The 13,937-nt window shown below is 35.8% G+C and overlaps 3 protein-coding genes and 1 long non-coding RNA gene across 6 annotated transcripts; 3 read left to right on the top strand and 1 right to left on the bottom strand.

Annotated features, from left to right (window-relative positions):
- The first annotated feature begins 282 nt into the window (after positions 1-282).
- Positions 283-2,899, top strand: eci1 (enoyl-CoA delta isomerase 1). Its single transcript, XM_082143376.1, has 7 exons — positions 283-543; positions 984-1,106; positions 1,233-1,360; positions 1,449-1,595; positions 1,708-1,829; positions 2,327-2,505; positions 2,595-2,899. The coding sequence occupies exons 1-7, from the start codon at positions 501-503 to the stop codon at positions 2,759-2,761; spliced, it is 909 nt and encodes a 302-aa protein (XP_081999502.1). The 5' UTR covers positions 283-500; the 3' UTR covers positions 2,762-2,899.
- Positions 2,900-3,600: 701 nt separating this feature from the next.
- On the bottom strand, positions 3,601-6,397 carry dnase1 (deoxyribonuclease I). 2 transcript variants are annotated; one of them, XM_082143393.1, is made up of 9 exons: positions 5,543-6,397; positions 5,176-5,359; positions 5,019-5,107; positions 4,846-4,932; positions 4,635-4,747; positions 4,270-4,382; positions 4,039-4,193; positions 3,867-3,960; positions 3,601-3,731 (listed from the first exon to the last, which is right to left on the bottom strand). In XM_082143393.1, exons 2-9 carry the CDS (start codon positions 5,311-5,313, stop codon positions 3,684-3,686), a joined length of 837 nt encoding a protein of 278 aa, XP_081999519.1. In that variant the 5' UTR covers positions 5,314-5,359; positions 5,543-6,397; the 3' UTR covers positions 3,601-3,683. The 2 variants fall into 2 exon arrangements, with proteins under 2 accessions (XP_081999519.1, XP_081999520.1); XM_082143394.1 differs by having other exon boundaries at positions 5,176-5,321.
- Positions 6,398-6,652: 255 nt separating this feature from the next.
- naa60 (N-alpha-acetyltransferase 60, NatF catalytic subunit) lies at positions 6,653-13,926 on the top strand. Of its 2 annotated transcripts, none has more exons than XM_082143473.1 (7): positions 6,653-6,884; positions 7,648-7,763; positions 7,841-7,970; positions 11,087-11,183; positions 11,308-11,542; positions 12,162-12,330; positions 12,413-13,926. In XM_082143473.1, the coding sequence occupies exons 2-6, from the start codon at positions 7,654-7,656 to the stop codon at positions 12,316-12,318; spliced, it is 729 nt and encodes a 242-aa protein (XP_081999599.1). In that variant the 5' UTR covers positions 6,653-6,884; positions 7,648-7,653; the 3' UTR covers positions 12,319-12,330; positions 12,413-13,926. The 2 variants fall into 2 exon arrangements, with proteins under 2 accessions (XP_081999599.1, XP_081999598.1); XM_082143472.1 differs by having other exon boundaries at positions 6,658-6,888.
- Positions 7,977-10,792, top strand: LOC309479609. The gene is made up of 2 exons (XR_014199331.1): positions 7,977-8,943; positions 8,992-10,792. It is a non-coding gene; the product is annotated as an uncharacterized lncRNA (long non-coding RNA).
- Positions 13,927-13,937: the final 11 nt, after the last annotated feature.

Genomic DNA, 13,937 nt, shown 5'->3' with positions numbered 1-13,937 from the left:
CAGAAAAATTACGAGAAAAGTCATTAATGTTCACTAACAGAATGATAAAAACGAATCTCAGAACAGAAGAGAAAGACAGGCATCTCTCACTTGAGTCTGACACAACATGTACCGCCTTCCAAAATTGACCAATCTTAGTAAAGTACATTAAGTACGTCTTTGCTGATTGGCGCTCTGCTCACCAGTCACACAAACTGTGCACGTCGCAGTGTTGCCATGTCCGCCTTTTAAAGCGTCTTTCAGCTTGTTTTTCATGAAGTCGCTAACAAATATATGGCCCGTTGTAGGTTGCTGTAAAAATATATAGTTGTTTTAATCGATAAACGTATTAAAAATGAAAAAAATTGACAGAAAGATGCAAAGATGTTATTTTGGGAAAGTTACTTATTTTGAGAATGTTTATCAGTACAGCTTACCTGTTTTTCAAGCGAGATCTGGCAACACGTGTACGCAAACGGTGAAGTTTTTAGCAATTTAGCATTGTCTCTTCAGCTGGCGAGATGTCATCAGTATTAAGGCACTGTACCAAATTCAGCCCCTCTGGTATGTGTGTGTTTTGCCTCATCTGAAACTTTTGCTGTTTTCTATTGTGCAGTGACCACTGACTGTGTTTTATTTTTAATTAAGTATGCAGTAGCAATGCATTAAGGAATTAGGACGAAGGTCAGTGGGCCACAAAAGAGTTCATGTTCAACTCAAGTTTTCATGTAATCATTAGTGATCGAATTAACTTAATCTATATGTTTTAGAAAGCAGAACACATCAACACATTGTCACATATCATGTTAGTTGTTGTTTTGGTGTTAACTTTTACTTTTCACAACTTTAATAAGGGCACAGCTTATTCACACTGGGAAATACAACAGTGCTCGCGTAGGACATTGCATGTTTACAGAGGTTTAACCAATAGGCAAATAAATGCACTGCGAAAATACATTGGCTTTTAGTTTTACATATGTAAAATATTAGATATATTTCTGCAGGGTTTGTATCACTGCTGTCTGGAAACTGTAGTCATGGGAGAACCTGTGCTCTGCAATACTTTGTATCTTCAAACAAATATTCATCATCCTCAAAAATGAAAGTGGACCTGGATAGTAGTACTGGTAAGAATCTTAATACATAATGTGCATTAATAATGGGTTTACTGCATTGCAACTACACATTTATCAAAAAGTCATTACCAAAAAATGTTATTCCTGTTATAGGTTAATAATTTAATATTCTCACAGGTGTTGCTATAATGCAGTTCCAAAGTCCTCCGGTCAACAGTCTCAGTCTAGACTTTTTGACTGAGTTTTCTATTAATTTAGAAAAACTTGAACTGGACAGAGGCTGCAGAGGTGTGATCATAACATCTGTAAGTCATCAGAAACATCTGCTTTAGTGGAATCCAGTTTGGTTTATACAGTATGTTCGTTTCATTGACAGTGCTGTTTTTGTTATAGGCCCAGCCGAAGGTGTTTTCTGCAGGCCTAGATATTTTGGAAATGTATCAGAAGAGCCCAGAGCACTGCGCAGAATTTTGGAAGGCTGTACAGGACGCGTGGCTTAAGCTTTATGGGTCCACCAAGGTCACAATCGCTGCAATCAATGTGAGTGCCAGTATGTGCTCTTCTGTTTTCTGATACCTGGCTGGTTTAGGTCAAGTATTCATATATGGTCAAATTTTTTGTTGTTGAATAAATTTAATTGTTCTGTTTTTAGGGAGCCAGTCCTGCAGGTGGCTGTTTGTTGGCTATGTGTTGTGACTACAGGATTATGGCCGATAACCCTCGCTATAACATTGGTCTCAATGAAACACAACTTGGTATAGTTGCACCTTTTTGGTAAGTGCTATTGCTGTGAATTTCACAATTCATGGACTTTGGAACCACTATTTAGTAGCTACATTTGCCCAAATAAACTATTAGTATTTGGATTGATGGCTCCATCGGATTGAAAAGGCTTCATGTAAACACCTCAATCAAAACGACTGAGATTGTTCCACGTGAATTTCGATCGGATTGAAGGGGAAAATAAATAATCTGATCAGTAGGGAAAAAAATGCTTGTTTCCAACTATAATCTAAGTCGTATTAAAAAATATCACAGTACCGTGATGCGTATGTTTACATGAGCCTTTTTATAATAAGATCTGTTTAGATGCGTTTGACTTCTTATGAATGTGCATGTGTTTATTTACATCTTACAAAGTGGTCAGTGGAGGAGACTTTTCTGACATATTTGTCAGCTTTCCTTTTAGGCGTGTCATCAAGAAAAATGAGTGCCTGTAAACATGCCTACTGTAAAACAGGATGGTACTAAATGGAGATTTTGTAAACCAGGTTTAAGGACACCATGGCAAACGTTGTGGGCCATAGAGAAACCGAGAAGGGTCTTCAGCTCGGTTTACTGTACAATACTCCTGAAGCCCTGAAGATCGGTCTGGTGGATGAGCTTGTTCCTGAAGATAAAGTTCTCAGCGCAGCTACTGTAACCATGACTAAATGGTTGGCCATCCCAGGTAAATAGTAATAGTTTGCTCCAAAATACAATATTTCTGCCTGGTATTGTTAGTACATTTTGTTCATGTACACTGTTTTTTGCCCACAGATCATGCCCGTCAGATAAGTAAGTCTATGATGAGAAAGCCCACCATAGACAAACTTCTTGCGAACAGAGACGCCGACACCACAAATTTCGTCAGTTTCATCACCAAAGACTCCATCCAGAAATCTCTTGGGATATACATGGAGATGCTGAAGAAGAAGAGGTCTTGAGGACAGAGGACCTGAACACGTGCCTGTTGTTGACATTGTCTTTATGTAGCGCATCAGTGTCACTGTATATCACATTGTCCTCTCTTTTGTTACTAGAGGATACATTTATTTGTAAATAAAATCTTATAAAAACTAAAATGGGGTCTCATTAGCATGTGGATAGATGACATAATAACTTGTCTATTTAACTTTTTTAATTTTTTTTTTATTCAACATCAAGGTTTTAGATTAAAGTTTTGCATATGTGTATATGTCAGGTCAACTGGTTGCCTTTTATTTTAAAGTCTTTATGAAGCGGAAGTTGCGATAGTCTTTTATTCGCTATTTTGACGTATATATCCGATTGAAACGGCTTCCCAATCAAGAAAAAAAAATGTAGGGCTGGACTTGTTTTTGTCCAATAGGATTTGATTGGATGGCTGTGGTTTGCTTTTGCTGTGATGTCATACGAGTGACAGGTTGTCCTGTCCTCACACCAGTAACATGTCTTCAGAGAGGAGAAGAGATGTCGTTGCAAGTGAGAGAAGTTATTTTGATTAAATATTACAAATGCACTTGAATTTAAAAAAAAATTATGTGCATAAATAAAACGTTAATAATAATCACATCATTATATTATAATAAAAAAAAAATAAGAATGGTCAATTTTGATTTCATGATGTATTTTTCTTTTTTGAGTGAATTTTTAATCAACTTTTGCCTTCACTAGTTCCTTTTAAATTTAAATGATATTGCAGCTAAATTTTATTTTTTTTAAATGCAAATACAAATAGCATTTAAATAGCTGCAACTTCACCTATGCATTTCTTATAGCTATAGAATGATTGGACAAACATTCGTTGAAGCAAATGATTTCTTTTTATTCTCACCAAGTGTTAGAAGCAGTGTGTATCTGCTGTGAGGGAACAACCTTGATCTTTTTTCACATGAGCTTGACCTCCACTGGAAAGTGATCGCTCACTGCCAGGGCCTGTGAGAGAGACGTGCGCACTTCAGACAGATGAATACACTCAGCAATAACTCAGTCTCTAGAGATCCTTAGGTTTAATGTTTAAACCGTTGTGCTGCTTAACAATAATCCCAATGGGGCAAAACCTGTCCTCACCCAGCTCTGGCTCAATCCATGGGCTTCCATGAAGTCAAAGACCTGTGCTGATCCAGGGGACACTCCTTTCATCATGTCAGACGTGGCCACAATCCTTTTATATCAAGCATATCATGAGTCACTACATAACATAAGTTTATCTGATCCAGATAGCTTGTGATGTTTTCCCTACCTGTCATAAGGGCAGTTTGTGTGTGTGACGGTTGTGTCCACACTGTCAGGGATGAGCCAGGTGTAGCTTTGGTCAGTGCGGAGTCGTATTTTTGACCAATTCGAATTTGAAACGTAGCTACAGCCAGCATTGAAGTCTCCCAAAAGCATGATGTTCTGAAATGAAATATGAAATGTCACAAATTCCCTAAATCATACTATATTAGCATAGTTCGCATTATAGTATAGTTACATTTGTGTTCAAACGTTGTCTAGTATCCAAGACTACATCATGCAGAGCATCAATTTCCTGCACAGCGACATCTGGAGATGTATGCTGGGGAATGAGGGCAAAGTCCCGGACAGCTATGGAAAATACAGACTTGTTAGGACTTTTTTTTTGTTGAAGTATTCATTATTATTTTTCTTTTTTTATTCTTATTGACCCCAAATTTTTTAATAGGAGTTTATATTCAGCTGTAAGTATGGTCACTCAGGATCTGGAAATCACATTCCCTTCATTTTCACCATAAATTTCTTTAGATGAAAAGCTTTTGCTGAACAGTGCGTTTCAACTGTATTACTGGTAACATTTTGACAATGAACTGGGACCGCCACCTGTATTAGAGGAGAACATCACAACAAAGGGTTCTCTGTTGAAAGTATCAGTTCCACAGGATTCACATCCATCATCATAGTGGAAGCTGTTTGAAACCGATACTGTCTGACGCCTGATGAGAACATAAGTGTAATTATTAATTTGATATGAACCACAGGTACACATATTAGTATACATACAGTCTTATATGAAATATGAGCTACATGTTACCTGTAAATAAAGAGATATCTCTCCTTGTAAGTGCTCCTACCCAGGGGCTCACTTACAATGTGCTGATACTCATATGGAGAGGAACCTCTGATAATGAAAATAATATTTTATTTATTTTTTATACAAAAAAAAATAAATACTGTAACTTATAGACATTAACTTAAACAACTTACCCATTTACACTTTCCATCAGTTTATTAGTTGCAGAGAGATCATTGTCTCTCACCTCTTGGATGAGTACAATGTCATAGCGGTGAACCACCTAACAAACACAATACTAAGGTTACCAAACAAGAAGCATGATATGGGTATTCTATGGGTGTCACTCACTTTGGTAATGATGTCAAGCAGAGTGGCATTGGATGCTTTGGAGTCCCCAAAGGATTTGATGTTAAATGCTCCAATCAGAAACGAGTTTCCAATGTGGACGGATACCAGGAGCAGACTTAAAGTGGAAGTAATCTTCATGCTGTAGGCTATTTTGAGATGAAGATGAAAACATGCATATATTTCCCTGGGAAATATTCAGGCATGCATTAGACAGTAGTTAATCATATCTGAGACAGATTAGCACAGGTAAAAGTCAATTCGAATCTTAAAAAATAGATGTAACTAAGTAAATATTACTCTAATATAAATATGCATTAGTTAAGATTGTATTTTGAGACATTTATTCCATGCAATAAAATAGCTTTACCTGCTGCTGATTTCTGCTGTCACTTGTGACGTGAGAACGGGGAGAAAGCCTTTTTGCACCACTAAGGAGCCTTTGTATACTCTACCTCAGCAAGTCCCTCTCTCTGGGAATATAAGTGGTATCACATATTCTAGAGAGTTTTTATTTTCCACTACTGTGTAAAGACAGCAACCTCATGCTCACTCTCTCCCTGGGAAATAAACAGATGGGTGATAAGACAAAGTCTAATGTAACTTTAAACAGGTGGCTTGACATAAGTATTTAAAAAATATTTACTTTGTACCTGGCTGCTGTACCTCAGTATTCAAGGAGGACTTTTTTTAACACTATGATCTCTTATAGGGTCAGGATCTCTGCATCACTTGAGCTTGTACTGTAACTGTTCCATATACATTTCCCAATATTTATTTGATTGTAAAGATTTTGCGTAGCAAGCCAATTTAAAATGTATTTGTTTGTCATCAACAAGAAACTTTATTATTATACTCTGACTTTCAGAAGCTCAATTGACCCCTGTTAACTCAGCCCACTCTCCCTTAAAGCAATTCAACTTCCGTGCAACAGGGGGCGCTTCATGTGTGTGCCAACCATTGACATAAGCATGTCTGTGTGCCATTTAAATACACTTAATACATAAATATAGATAGATTTTATATGTACTTTTGCTTTATGTGAGTTATGTGTATATAGTGAATACTTTTGTATTTTATTTAATGCCGTAAGCTACTGTTAATTGGTCGGTTCCTTAGAAATTGTACCAATTTTTATTTGGTAATAATATGTTGCATTTGTTGACACTTCCATTGAAACTAACACAGAGTTTGAATTTGAGAAGAAGAAAAAAAGAAGAAAGAAAGAAAGAAAGAAAGAAAGAAAGAAAGAAAGAAAGAAAGAAAGAAAGAAAGAAAGAAAGAAAGAAAGAAAGAAAGAAAGAAAGAAAGAAAGACAGAGCAATGGTGAAGACAAACAAGTAGCCGATATAGAAATAAAAGAAAAATATACTAAAATAATAAACATTTTGACAAAGAGATCAAATTGTTAATCTTATCTTGTCTCCGTCTCGAAGGCACGCCGAGGACACTTCGGCTGCTTTCGGCTGATTCCGGAATGGAACGGACCGGAAGTGTCTGCCTAGAGTTGGTTGAAGCTGGGTTGAAGTGCTAACGGCTCGGCTACGCTAATGCATTACAGAGCGCTAATCGAGTCTCTGGCTGAATGTGTCATCTTCATCCCAGACACAAATTTACACACTATCGCCATGCTACCGCAGCAGTGAACATTCTCCTCGGCAATAAAAAGAAACGACGGCATATCCTTCTGCTTATCCAAGCGGTGAAACTAGGCAGGTTAGGAATTTTTTCGCATCCCAGCTAATGATTACTGCATGTAGTGTTAACGTTAGCGGTTAGCATGTAAACATATCAAGCAAACGCAACTGACAGTTTGATCATTTGAATTACTGCATTCACACATCATGCTATTATATACTTTTTAAAATCCTCTAATTATTATTTTATTTGTAAAAAATAAATAAAAATCCATGTCTATGTATTCTGACAGGCAGAAGTACTAACTAGCTGCTAGATTTTGAGATTATGTGGTCGTTCAGTTTAGGCTTTTTATGCGTGTATAAAATTACTCAACAGTGTTTTGAATTGTTTTTGCTGTTCCTCGAGTTTAACAGATTAAAATGAGGTTACTGTAACTGATACCTCTTCAGTATCAATTGTGATGGGTAGGCTATTTGTTCAATATAATATTTTCATTTGCTTATTTATTATGGAAAAATGTTGTCTATTTACTTTAACATCCAGTTTCTCTTTTTCATTACAAATTACATAATTTGAGTTGACAGTAAACAGAAAGTAGCATGTTTACTCTTATCACATTTCCCCTGAGAGTGATCTCACTACTACTGAAAGCAAGTTGCTAAAAGCTTTTAAAAAGCAAGTTATTAGGCACAGTTTTTACACATACTGACCGCCATGTTCTAATCCATTAATCTTTTAACACATAATGGACTGATCAATAAAAGTAAGGGTTTTCAAACTGAGATGTATGTTGTTAAGCACTGCTGAATTGTTTATCTTAATTTGTTCTTTCAGGTGTGAATGACCGACGTGGTGCCTACCACCGCCCTCAGTGAAATAAAGCTCCGCCTACTCTGCCACGATGACATAGAGAGAATAAAAGTGCTCTGTGGAGAGTGGTTCCCCATTGAGTGAGTGCTTGAACCAAACGATCCTTTTGTACGGCTCAAGTACAACACTAACACATTGCTATATGTTTGTGTTTTAGGTATCCAGACTCATGGTACCATGACATCACATCAAATAAGAAGTTCTTCTCTCTGGCTGCCACCTATAGAGGTGGAATTGTGGGGATGATTGTGGCAGAAATAAAAAGCAGAACGAAAGTGCACAAAGAGGTATGACTTACTTGTATTGAGAAAATGACACAATGAGGAAAAACTCAAAAAGTTTTAGAATCAAATAATATATACTATTACGGTGCAATACATTCAATGCTTCTATTAAAACGTGGCAGAAGTTTGTTTACAGTGTTTTATAATATGAATAATAAATGTTTAATTGAGTAAAAAAAAATTACTTTGGCCATAAAGAATAGTTCCTCTGGAGCTTTGATGTAAAGGATCATAATTAAAATCATCTGACATATCCAAAGCCTTTTTATAGCCGGTGATTAATTAGGTTACAGACTAAATTTCTGCATGTAGCGAAGGATTTGACCTTCATTAGAGAGGATTTTGCCTCTTCATTGTACAGTTATGTCTCCTAGAGTCCTTCTAAAGCTGGCAGTCACTGGCTGTTCAGACAAGTTAGATATTACTGTTAGTTAGGGGTGTGACGGTTAGTATATAACCGTGAGACCGACGATTATAGTTGAACACCGTCATTAGAACTCTATAACCGCCAAAACCGTGTAGTTAAAATATTTTTTACAAACATTTTTTATCATAGAGAATGTTTAAATACTAATTAAAAACAATTGTTAACAGTCTGTGTTATTAATGGTCTACGTCGTTTCCAACTGTATTTGATTCTTTGCCAAGTACCCCCTGACCGACCGCCAATCATTTGAGATAGAAATAGTGATGTGCCATCATTATGAGATTTATTAAACAAATGAAAAAACATTTGTAATAATAAACATTAGCAATAAACATCAACATTACCAATAACTGATCGTGCAGTTTAATTACCCCTTGACTGGCCCCAAACATGTTTGATAAAAGAAACATATACAGTGTGTATATAGCCTATATGATGTGTATTACATTTTAGCTCAAAAACAATTGTAATAAAAGATAGGATCATAAGATGCGCAATATATCGGGAGACATGGTTTTTACCACTTAATGAAGTTTTGTTTTGTAAATCGTCAGACATGATTTTTACCACTTTCTTTAAGTTTTGCTTTGTTAAAAGCCTTTCTTTTAAAGCGAATTTCGTTTTGTACAAATTGTATCTTAATTTTAATAAATGTTTCATCAACCAATTGCATGTATTTAAAAAATAAAAAGCAAATATAGCAGACAATATAATAACCGTGACATGGAGGCGCCGGTGCGCCGCGTTCACTTGCATTGCATTGTGAACTAGAGCGCATCTCATCGTAAATGAATGAAACTCAGCGTAGGCCTATGCCTCATACATTAGCATTAAATATCTTTACGAACCATCACATTTGACTCACGTCATAACCGTCATCACCAATTCTGAAACCGGCACACCCCTACTGTTAGTTCACTTTTAATGAACTTTGTAGGCCCATGCATGGCTAGCATATCAAAGTTGTTTATTAAATGTACAAATTCCATGTATGAAGTACAATGGAAATCTTGCTTGAATGCTTATAATAGGCAGACTATAGACAAGATAGAATAAAAATAGACAGTATTGCTACGTATGTGCAAAAATATAGCCTATATTGATAAGCTTATAGAAAGTGGTAAAAGATCAGGTTGCAAGAGTTCCCATGCTGTTATTGATATTATTACACATTTTACAGCACTAGGGTATACATTTCTGTATCTAGTTGTGTGAGTTCAAATAGTCCTGAGCCTGAAAAGAGATGTGATATATGCGATTTGTAGGGGTTTGAGTGTGATTACTTCATACAATGATTGCAAGGAATCCTTTTAGTGTTTTTTATTTTATATTAAAGGCACACTATGTAATTTTTCGCCACTAGAGGTCGTTTATTCAAAACAAAGGCGTAGCTTGATGGCGCCTTGATTTCGCGATATCATGGGAGTTGTTGTCTTCACCTCTACAGCCGGTGGAGATTATGACGGGACTCGGGCTGAAATCATATTCATGGATGACCGGTAATGTATTAAAGATTTATTAACGTTATGAAAGCCGTTGGAGCGGAACGAGTCCACTGGAGCGATTGCTAATGAGAGACAAGCACGACACACAGCTCGATAGCAGTGGAGCTTTTATTATACTTTTATTATAATATTTTATTATATGAGACGCTGCTTCCGCTTCTTCCGGTCATGCGTATGTGGGGTAACGCAGCGCTGTTTTATCATATTAGATACATTTGAGTGTGTTTAAAGTTGTTATAATGCTACTCTGTGCGTTCACTCGGCGGCTACTATATGAGACACTTGTTTCACACTGCAGTGAGCTAGATCAATATTAGGCATAGTGAAAATGGTACTTGCGGTAAATCAAGAACACGAGATTTAAACAAAAAGACTAACTGTGTTGAGCTGTATAACAATGATTAGTTTTCTGTCAATGAATGTATCTAATCAGTTGCTCACCTCTCTAATAAAACACATAATATATTAAAGCGTCTTTGGTGTTTCCATGGTTTCTACAAAATAAAACTGGAAATCGAGGGTAACGTGGGTATGATGTCATTGATAGGCGACGCTCGGACACGGTCCGTGTCCTGGGTAAAACTGCTTATTATTCTTCTTCTTTTTTTATTTTTTATTCTTAGGAACATTTGGGATAATGTAACTACACAAATCCACAACATATATAACATTGTTCTAGTGGTTTTGGATATTTGAATCCAAAAATCGTACATATTGTGCCTTTAATTTTTTATATCATTGTTTTGGTGCGATTTGTATTTTTCTCTAACATATGCTTCTTTTTTTTTCTCTAAAATACTTGTGTACTGAATAAGAAATTAATGTTATGTATGTTATTTTTGAAATTACTCTACTGTTCAAAAGTTTGGGGTCAGTACGAATTTTTTTTTTTTTTTAAGAAACTTTTTATTCAGCAAGGATTATTTAAAGGGTTCAAAAGTGACAGTAAAGACAATTTATTTTTTATTTTTTATAATATATAATATATATTTGTGATCAAATTAATGTAGCCTTGGTGAGCATAAGAGACTTATTTCAAAAACTTTACCAACCCCTTACAATATCTCTTAACAGCCTCAATATGTTTCAGTGACAACACAATTGAAATCACAATTTTTTGTTATTCCAGTATATTATCCCAGCTAACCGCCTGTGTTGCTAACTCAGCATATATTTCTCTCCATCAGGATGGAGACATCTTGGCCTCCAGCTTTCCTGTTGAAACTCAAGTTGCGTACATCCTGAGTTTAGGAGTCGTGAAAGAGTTTCGCAAACATGGAGTAGGTGAGAGGTGACGTTTTTGTGCTGTTGTGTAACGTCTGCCATGACACATGCTTCCCCTCATAAAATTTGAACTGTATTCAAACAGTTTGTTAGGTCACTCATATCTCTTTCTCTCTCTCTGCAGGCTCTTTGTTGCTGGACAGTTTAAAGGAGCACATCTCCACCACGGCACAGGACCATTGTAAAGCCATCTACCTGCATGTGCTCACCACCAATAACACTGCCATTCACTTCTATGAGAACAGAGACTTTAAACAGCACCACTATTTACCGTATTATTACTCTATACGAGGAGTGCTGAAGGATGGCTTCACCTACGTCCTCTACATCAATGGCGGACATCCTCCATGGACTATCTTATATCCTTTTCTTTATCTCACATATTTGTGTTCATGTGTCGCATTTGTCTGTGAGTGTGATTAATCAAGGCGATTGGTAATTAGAGCTGCATGTTGTGTTGGTTGCTGATAAAATGTTTATTATTATTAATGATACCAAATCATTTTATCCAATAATGTATTTTTACATGCATGTACCCCCCACCCCCAATATTGCTTGTACAGCTTTTCTCAGAGAAATTTTTAAAAGTTGAAAAAGTTCGTAAATACTATATTTACTACACTACTTTTCAAAATGTTGGGGCCAGTGAGATTTTATTTTTTGATTTAAGTTTTAAAAAAAGAAGAAATTAACACTTATTCAGCAAGGATATAATGCGTTGACAGGACAGAAATGTATAATGTTAAAAAAACATTCTGTTGAAAATAAATGCTGTCTTTTTGACAAAGGTGCATCACAGTTTCCACAAAAATATAAAGCAGCACAACTAATAACAAGAAATGTTTCTTGAGCAGCAAATCATCATAATAGAGTGATTTCTGAAGGATCATGACATTTTAAATGGTATTGATGTACTAATTTCATGAATTTGAACTGTAAATGCCTGGTAGAAAAAGTGTTCCTTGACTCTCTCAGCACTGATTATATTCATCATATAGGTTCGGCACTGGCCAGTCTGAGCCCCTGCTCTATTCCTCAGAGGATTTACCGTCAAGCACAGAATCTCCTGCGCAGCTTTCTGCCGTGGTCGGGCATCTCCTCCAAGAGCGGCATTGAGTACAGCAGAACCATGTGAGGATTGTGGGGGGTAAGCCTGACTCATCCACCTGTCATGAGATCACATCTTTTTCCACTCGTTCATTTAGCAATAATGATGTCTTATTTATCAGGTGGAAGAGATTGATTTGTTTGGGTCACATCAGATGCGTGGGCTCCTGAAGACTGATACCGGCTCTCTCTGGTCTGGAGCAGTGTATTATACTTGTACATTTTATATATATATATATATATATATATATATACTTTAATATATGCATTGTCATTAGTAGATTTCCCTTTTAATATAAACTCTCCACTTCATGCCTGTAATTCTGCTGCTGTGTAGAAATATTCTATTGTTTATCCAGATTTTTAATATAAATAGATGTTTTTTTTTTATTTGTGCCTGTTCTATATAGATGATTTTAGGATTTGATGGTAGAAGGATGCATACTTTTTCGTTTAGTCATTTTCATCCATGTCAAGCTCTAGTGTTTTGTTTGTGACACTAAGCATGTATTTCAGCCCCCAGTTTTAAGTTTAATATTTGTTTTTTTTAAATAACATTTGCACAGAGGCAATGAATGTAGTGTTGCTATGAAGGGAAAAAATGCCAGAGTTACAGAAAACCCTCCATCTCACCAAATGTGTATTGTTAATGTCAAATACAAATGTGAAAACTCTTTTTAAATTTAGATCATCTTAATTTAGCTAGAATATTACACCATGCCATTCCTTGCAATGTACTTGCTCTTTTAAAGGGGAAATGAATGTAGTGGGGGAGAAATGTTTGATTTTCGCTGTGTTGCTGTGAATCAGGGATTTACACACAAAATAAACATATTTGAGAAAAATACTCCTGCGTTACACAAATTACCATATCAAATATGATATTTATCTGTGTTTGACCATCCATTCATGATGTTTTTGTCAGAACATTGATGTTTTGGTGAAGGACGTTCACAGAGAAGCATTTCTGTGAAATTATAAGAGAAAACTTGTGGAAACTACTGTATCAGATGTTATTGGCCTTCATGCATTTGAAAAATGTTTCTTCCATTTCCTTGTTTGTATACATGCTTTGTTTCATGCAAAATATTGAGTTTGAAGACAAAATAGCATGTATGAATAGCTGTTTTAAACAAGTTATCAATATAGGTAATATAATCACTATCACCTTGTGCTTTTGAGCGTGAAATTGTGTGTAAATCTACAATTATTCTCCAGTCTGGTTTTAATGTGTTGCATTGTTGTAAAATTGGTACATTGTTCTGTTTTACATTTAATTTTAGAACATTTTCATTGTGGTGGTATCAAGAATTGAAATGGGGGGAATTTCTTATACTCTTCTAGTAAAAATGCATTCTAAGATGGTCAACGCGTAGGTGAAATGAAATATTGAAAGCAGTAACTGAATGCAGTAACTCAGTAATTGTTCCTAATAGTCTCTGAATTGTGTAGCACCCTCTAGTGTTCACTGATGTGAATTTTTATTTGTACACAAATTAAATTAATTTTGTTGTACTGCTCTTATCCATTTGCATCCCTCCATTTGTCTATTCTTCATTTTTGAATTGATTCATGCGTTAAGAGCATTTTGAGATGACCTACAGGCAAGAGCGAAATAAAAAAGATTGTGCAACCATTTGTTTCAAT

The sequence above is a fragment of the Leuciscus leuciscus genome (genome assembly GCF_965113295.1).
Source record: "Leuciscus leuciscus genome assembly, chromosome: 1".
NCBI classification, from domain to species: Eukaryota; Metazoa; Chordata; class Actinopteri; order Cypriniformes; family Leuciscidae; genus Leuciscus; species Leuciscus leuciscus.
The sequence above is the reverse complement of the archived record's forward strand: the minus strand, read 5'-3'. Positions and strand labels throughout refer to the sequence as shown.

Excerpts from the sequence above, each read along its gene's own strand:
- dnase1 (XM_082143393.1), bottom strand. The coding sequence starts at position 5,313 with ATGAAGATTACTTCCACTTTAAGTCTGCTCCTGGTATCCGTCCACATT. Across the intron at positions 4,383-4,634 it reads GATGTTCTCCTCTAATACAG|CTGTCCGGGACTTTGCCCTC; the intron begins GTGGCGGTCCCA and ends TATTTTCCATAG. Across the intron at positions 4,194-4,269 it reads GACAACGTTTGAACACAAAT|AACATCATGCTTTTGGGAGA; the intron begins GTAACTATACTA and ends ATTTCATTTCAG.
- naa60 (XM_082143473.1), top strand. The coding sequence starts at position 7,654 with ATGACCGACGTGGTGCCTACCACCGCCCTCAGTGAAATAAAGCTCCGC. Across the intron at positions 11,184-11,307 it reads GTTTCGCAAACATGGAGTAG|GCTCTTTGTTGCTGGACAGT; the intron begins GTGAGAGGTGAC and ends CTCTCTCTGCAG. Across the intron at positions 11,543-12,161 it reads CATCCTCCATGGACTATCTT|TGATTATATTCATCATATAG; the intron begins ATATCCTTTTCT and ends CTCTCTCAGCAC.
- eci1 (XM_082143376.1), top strand. The coding sequence starts at position 501 with ATGTCATCAGTATTAAGGCACTGTACCAAATTCAGCCCCTCTG. Across the intron at positions 1,361-1,448 it reads GAGGTGTGATCATAACATCT|GCCCAGCCGAAGGTGTTTTC; the intron begins GTAAGTCATCAG and ends TTTTTGTTATAG. Across the intron at positions 2,506-2,594 it reads TAAATGGTTGGCCATCCCAG|ATCATGCCCGTCAGATAAGT; the intron begins GTAAATAGTAAT and ends TTTTGCCCACAG.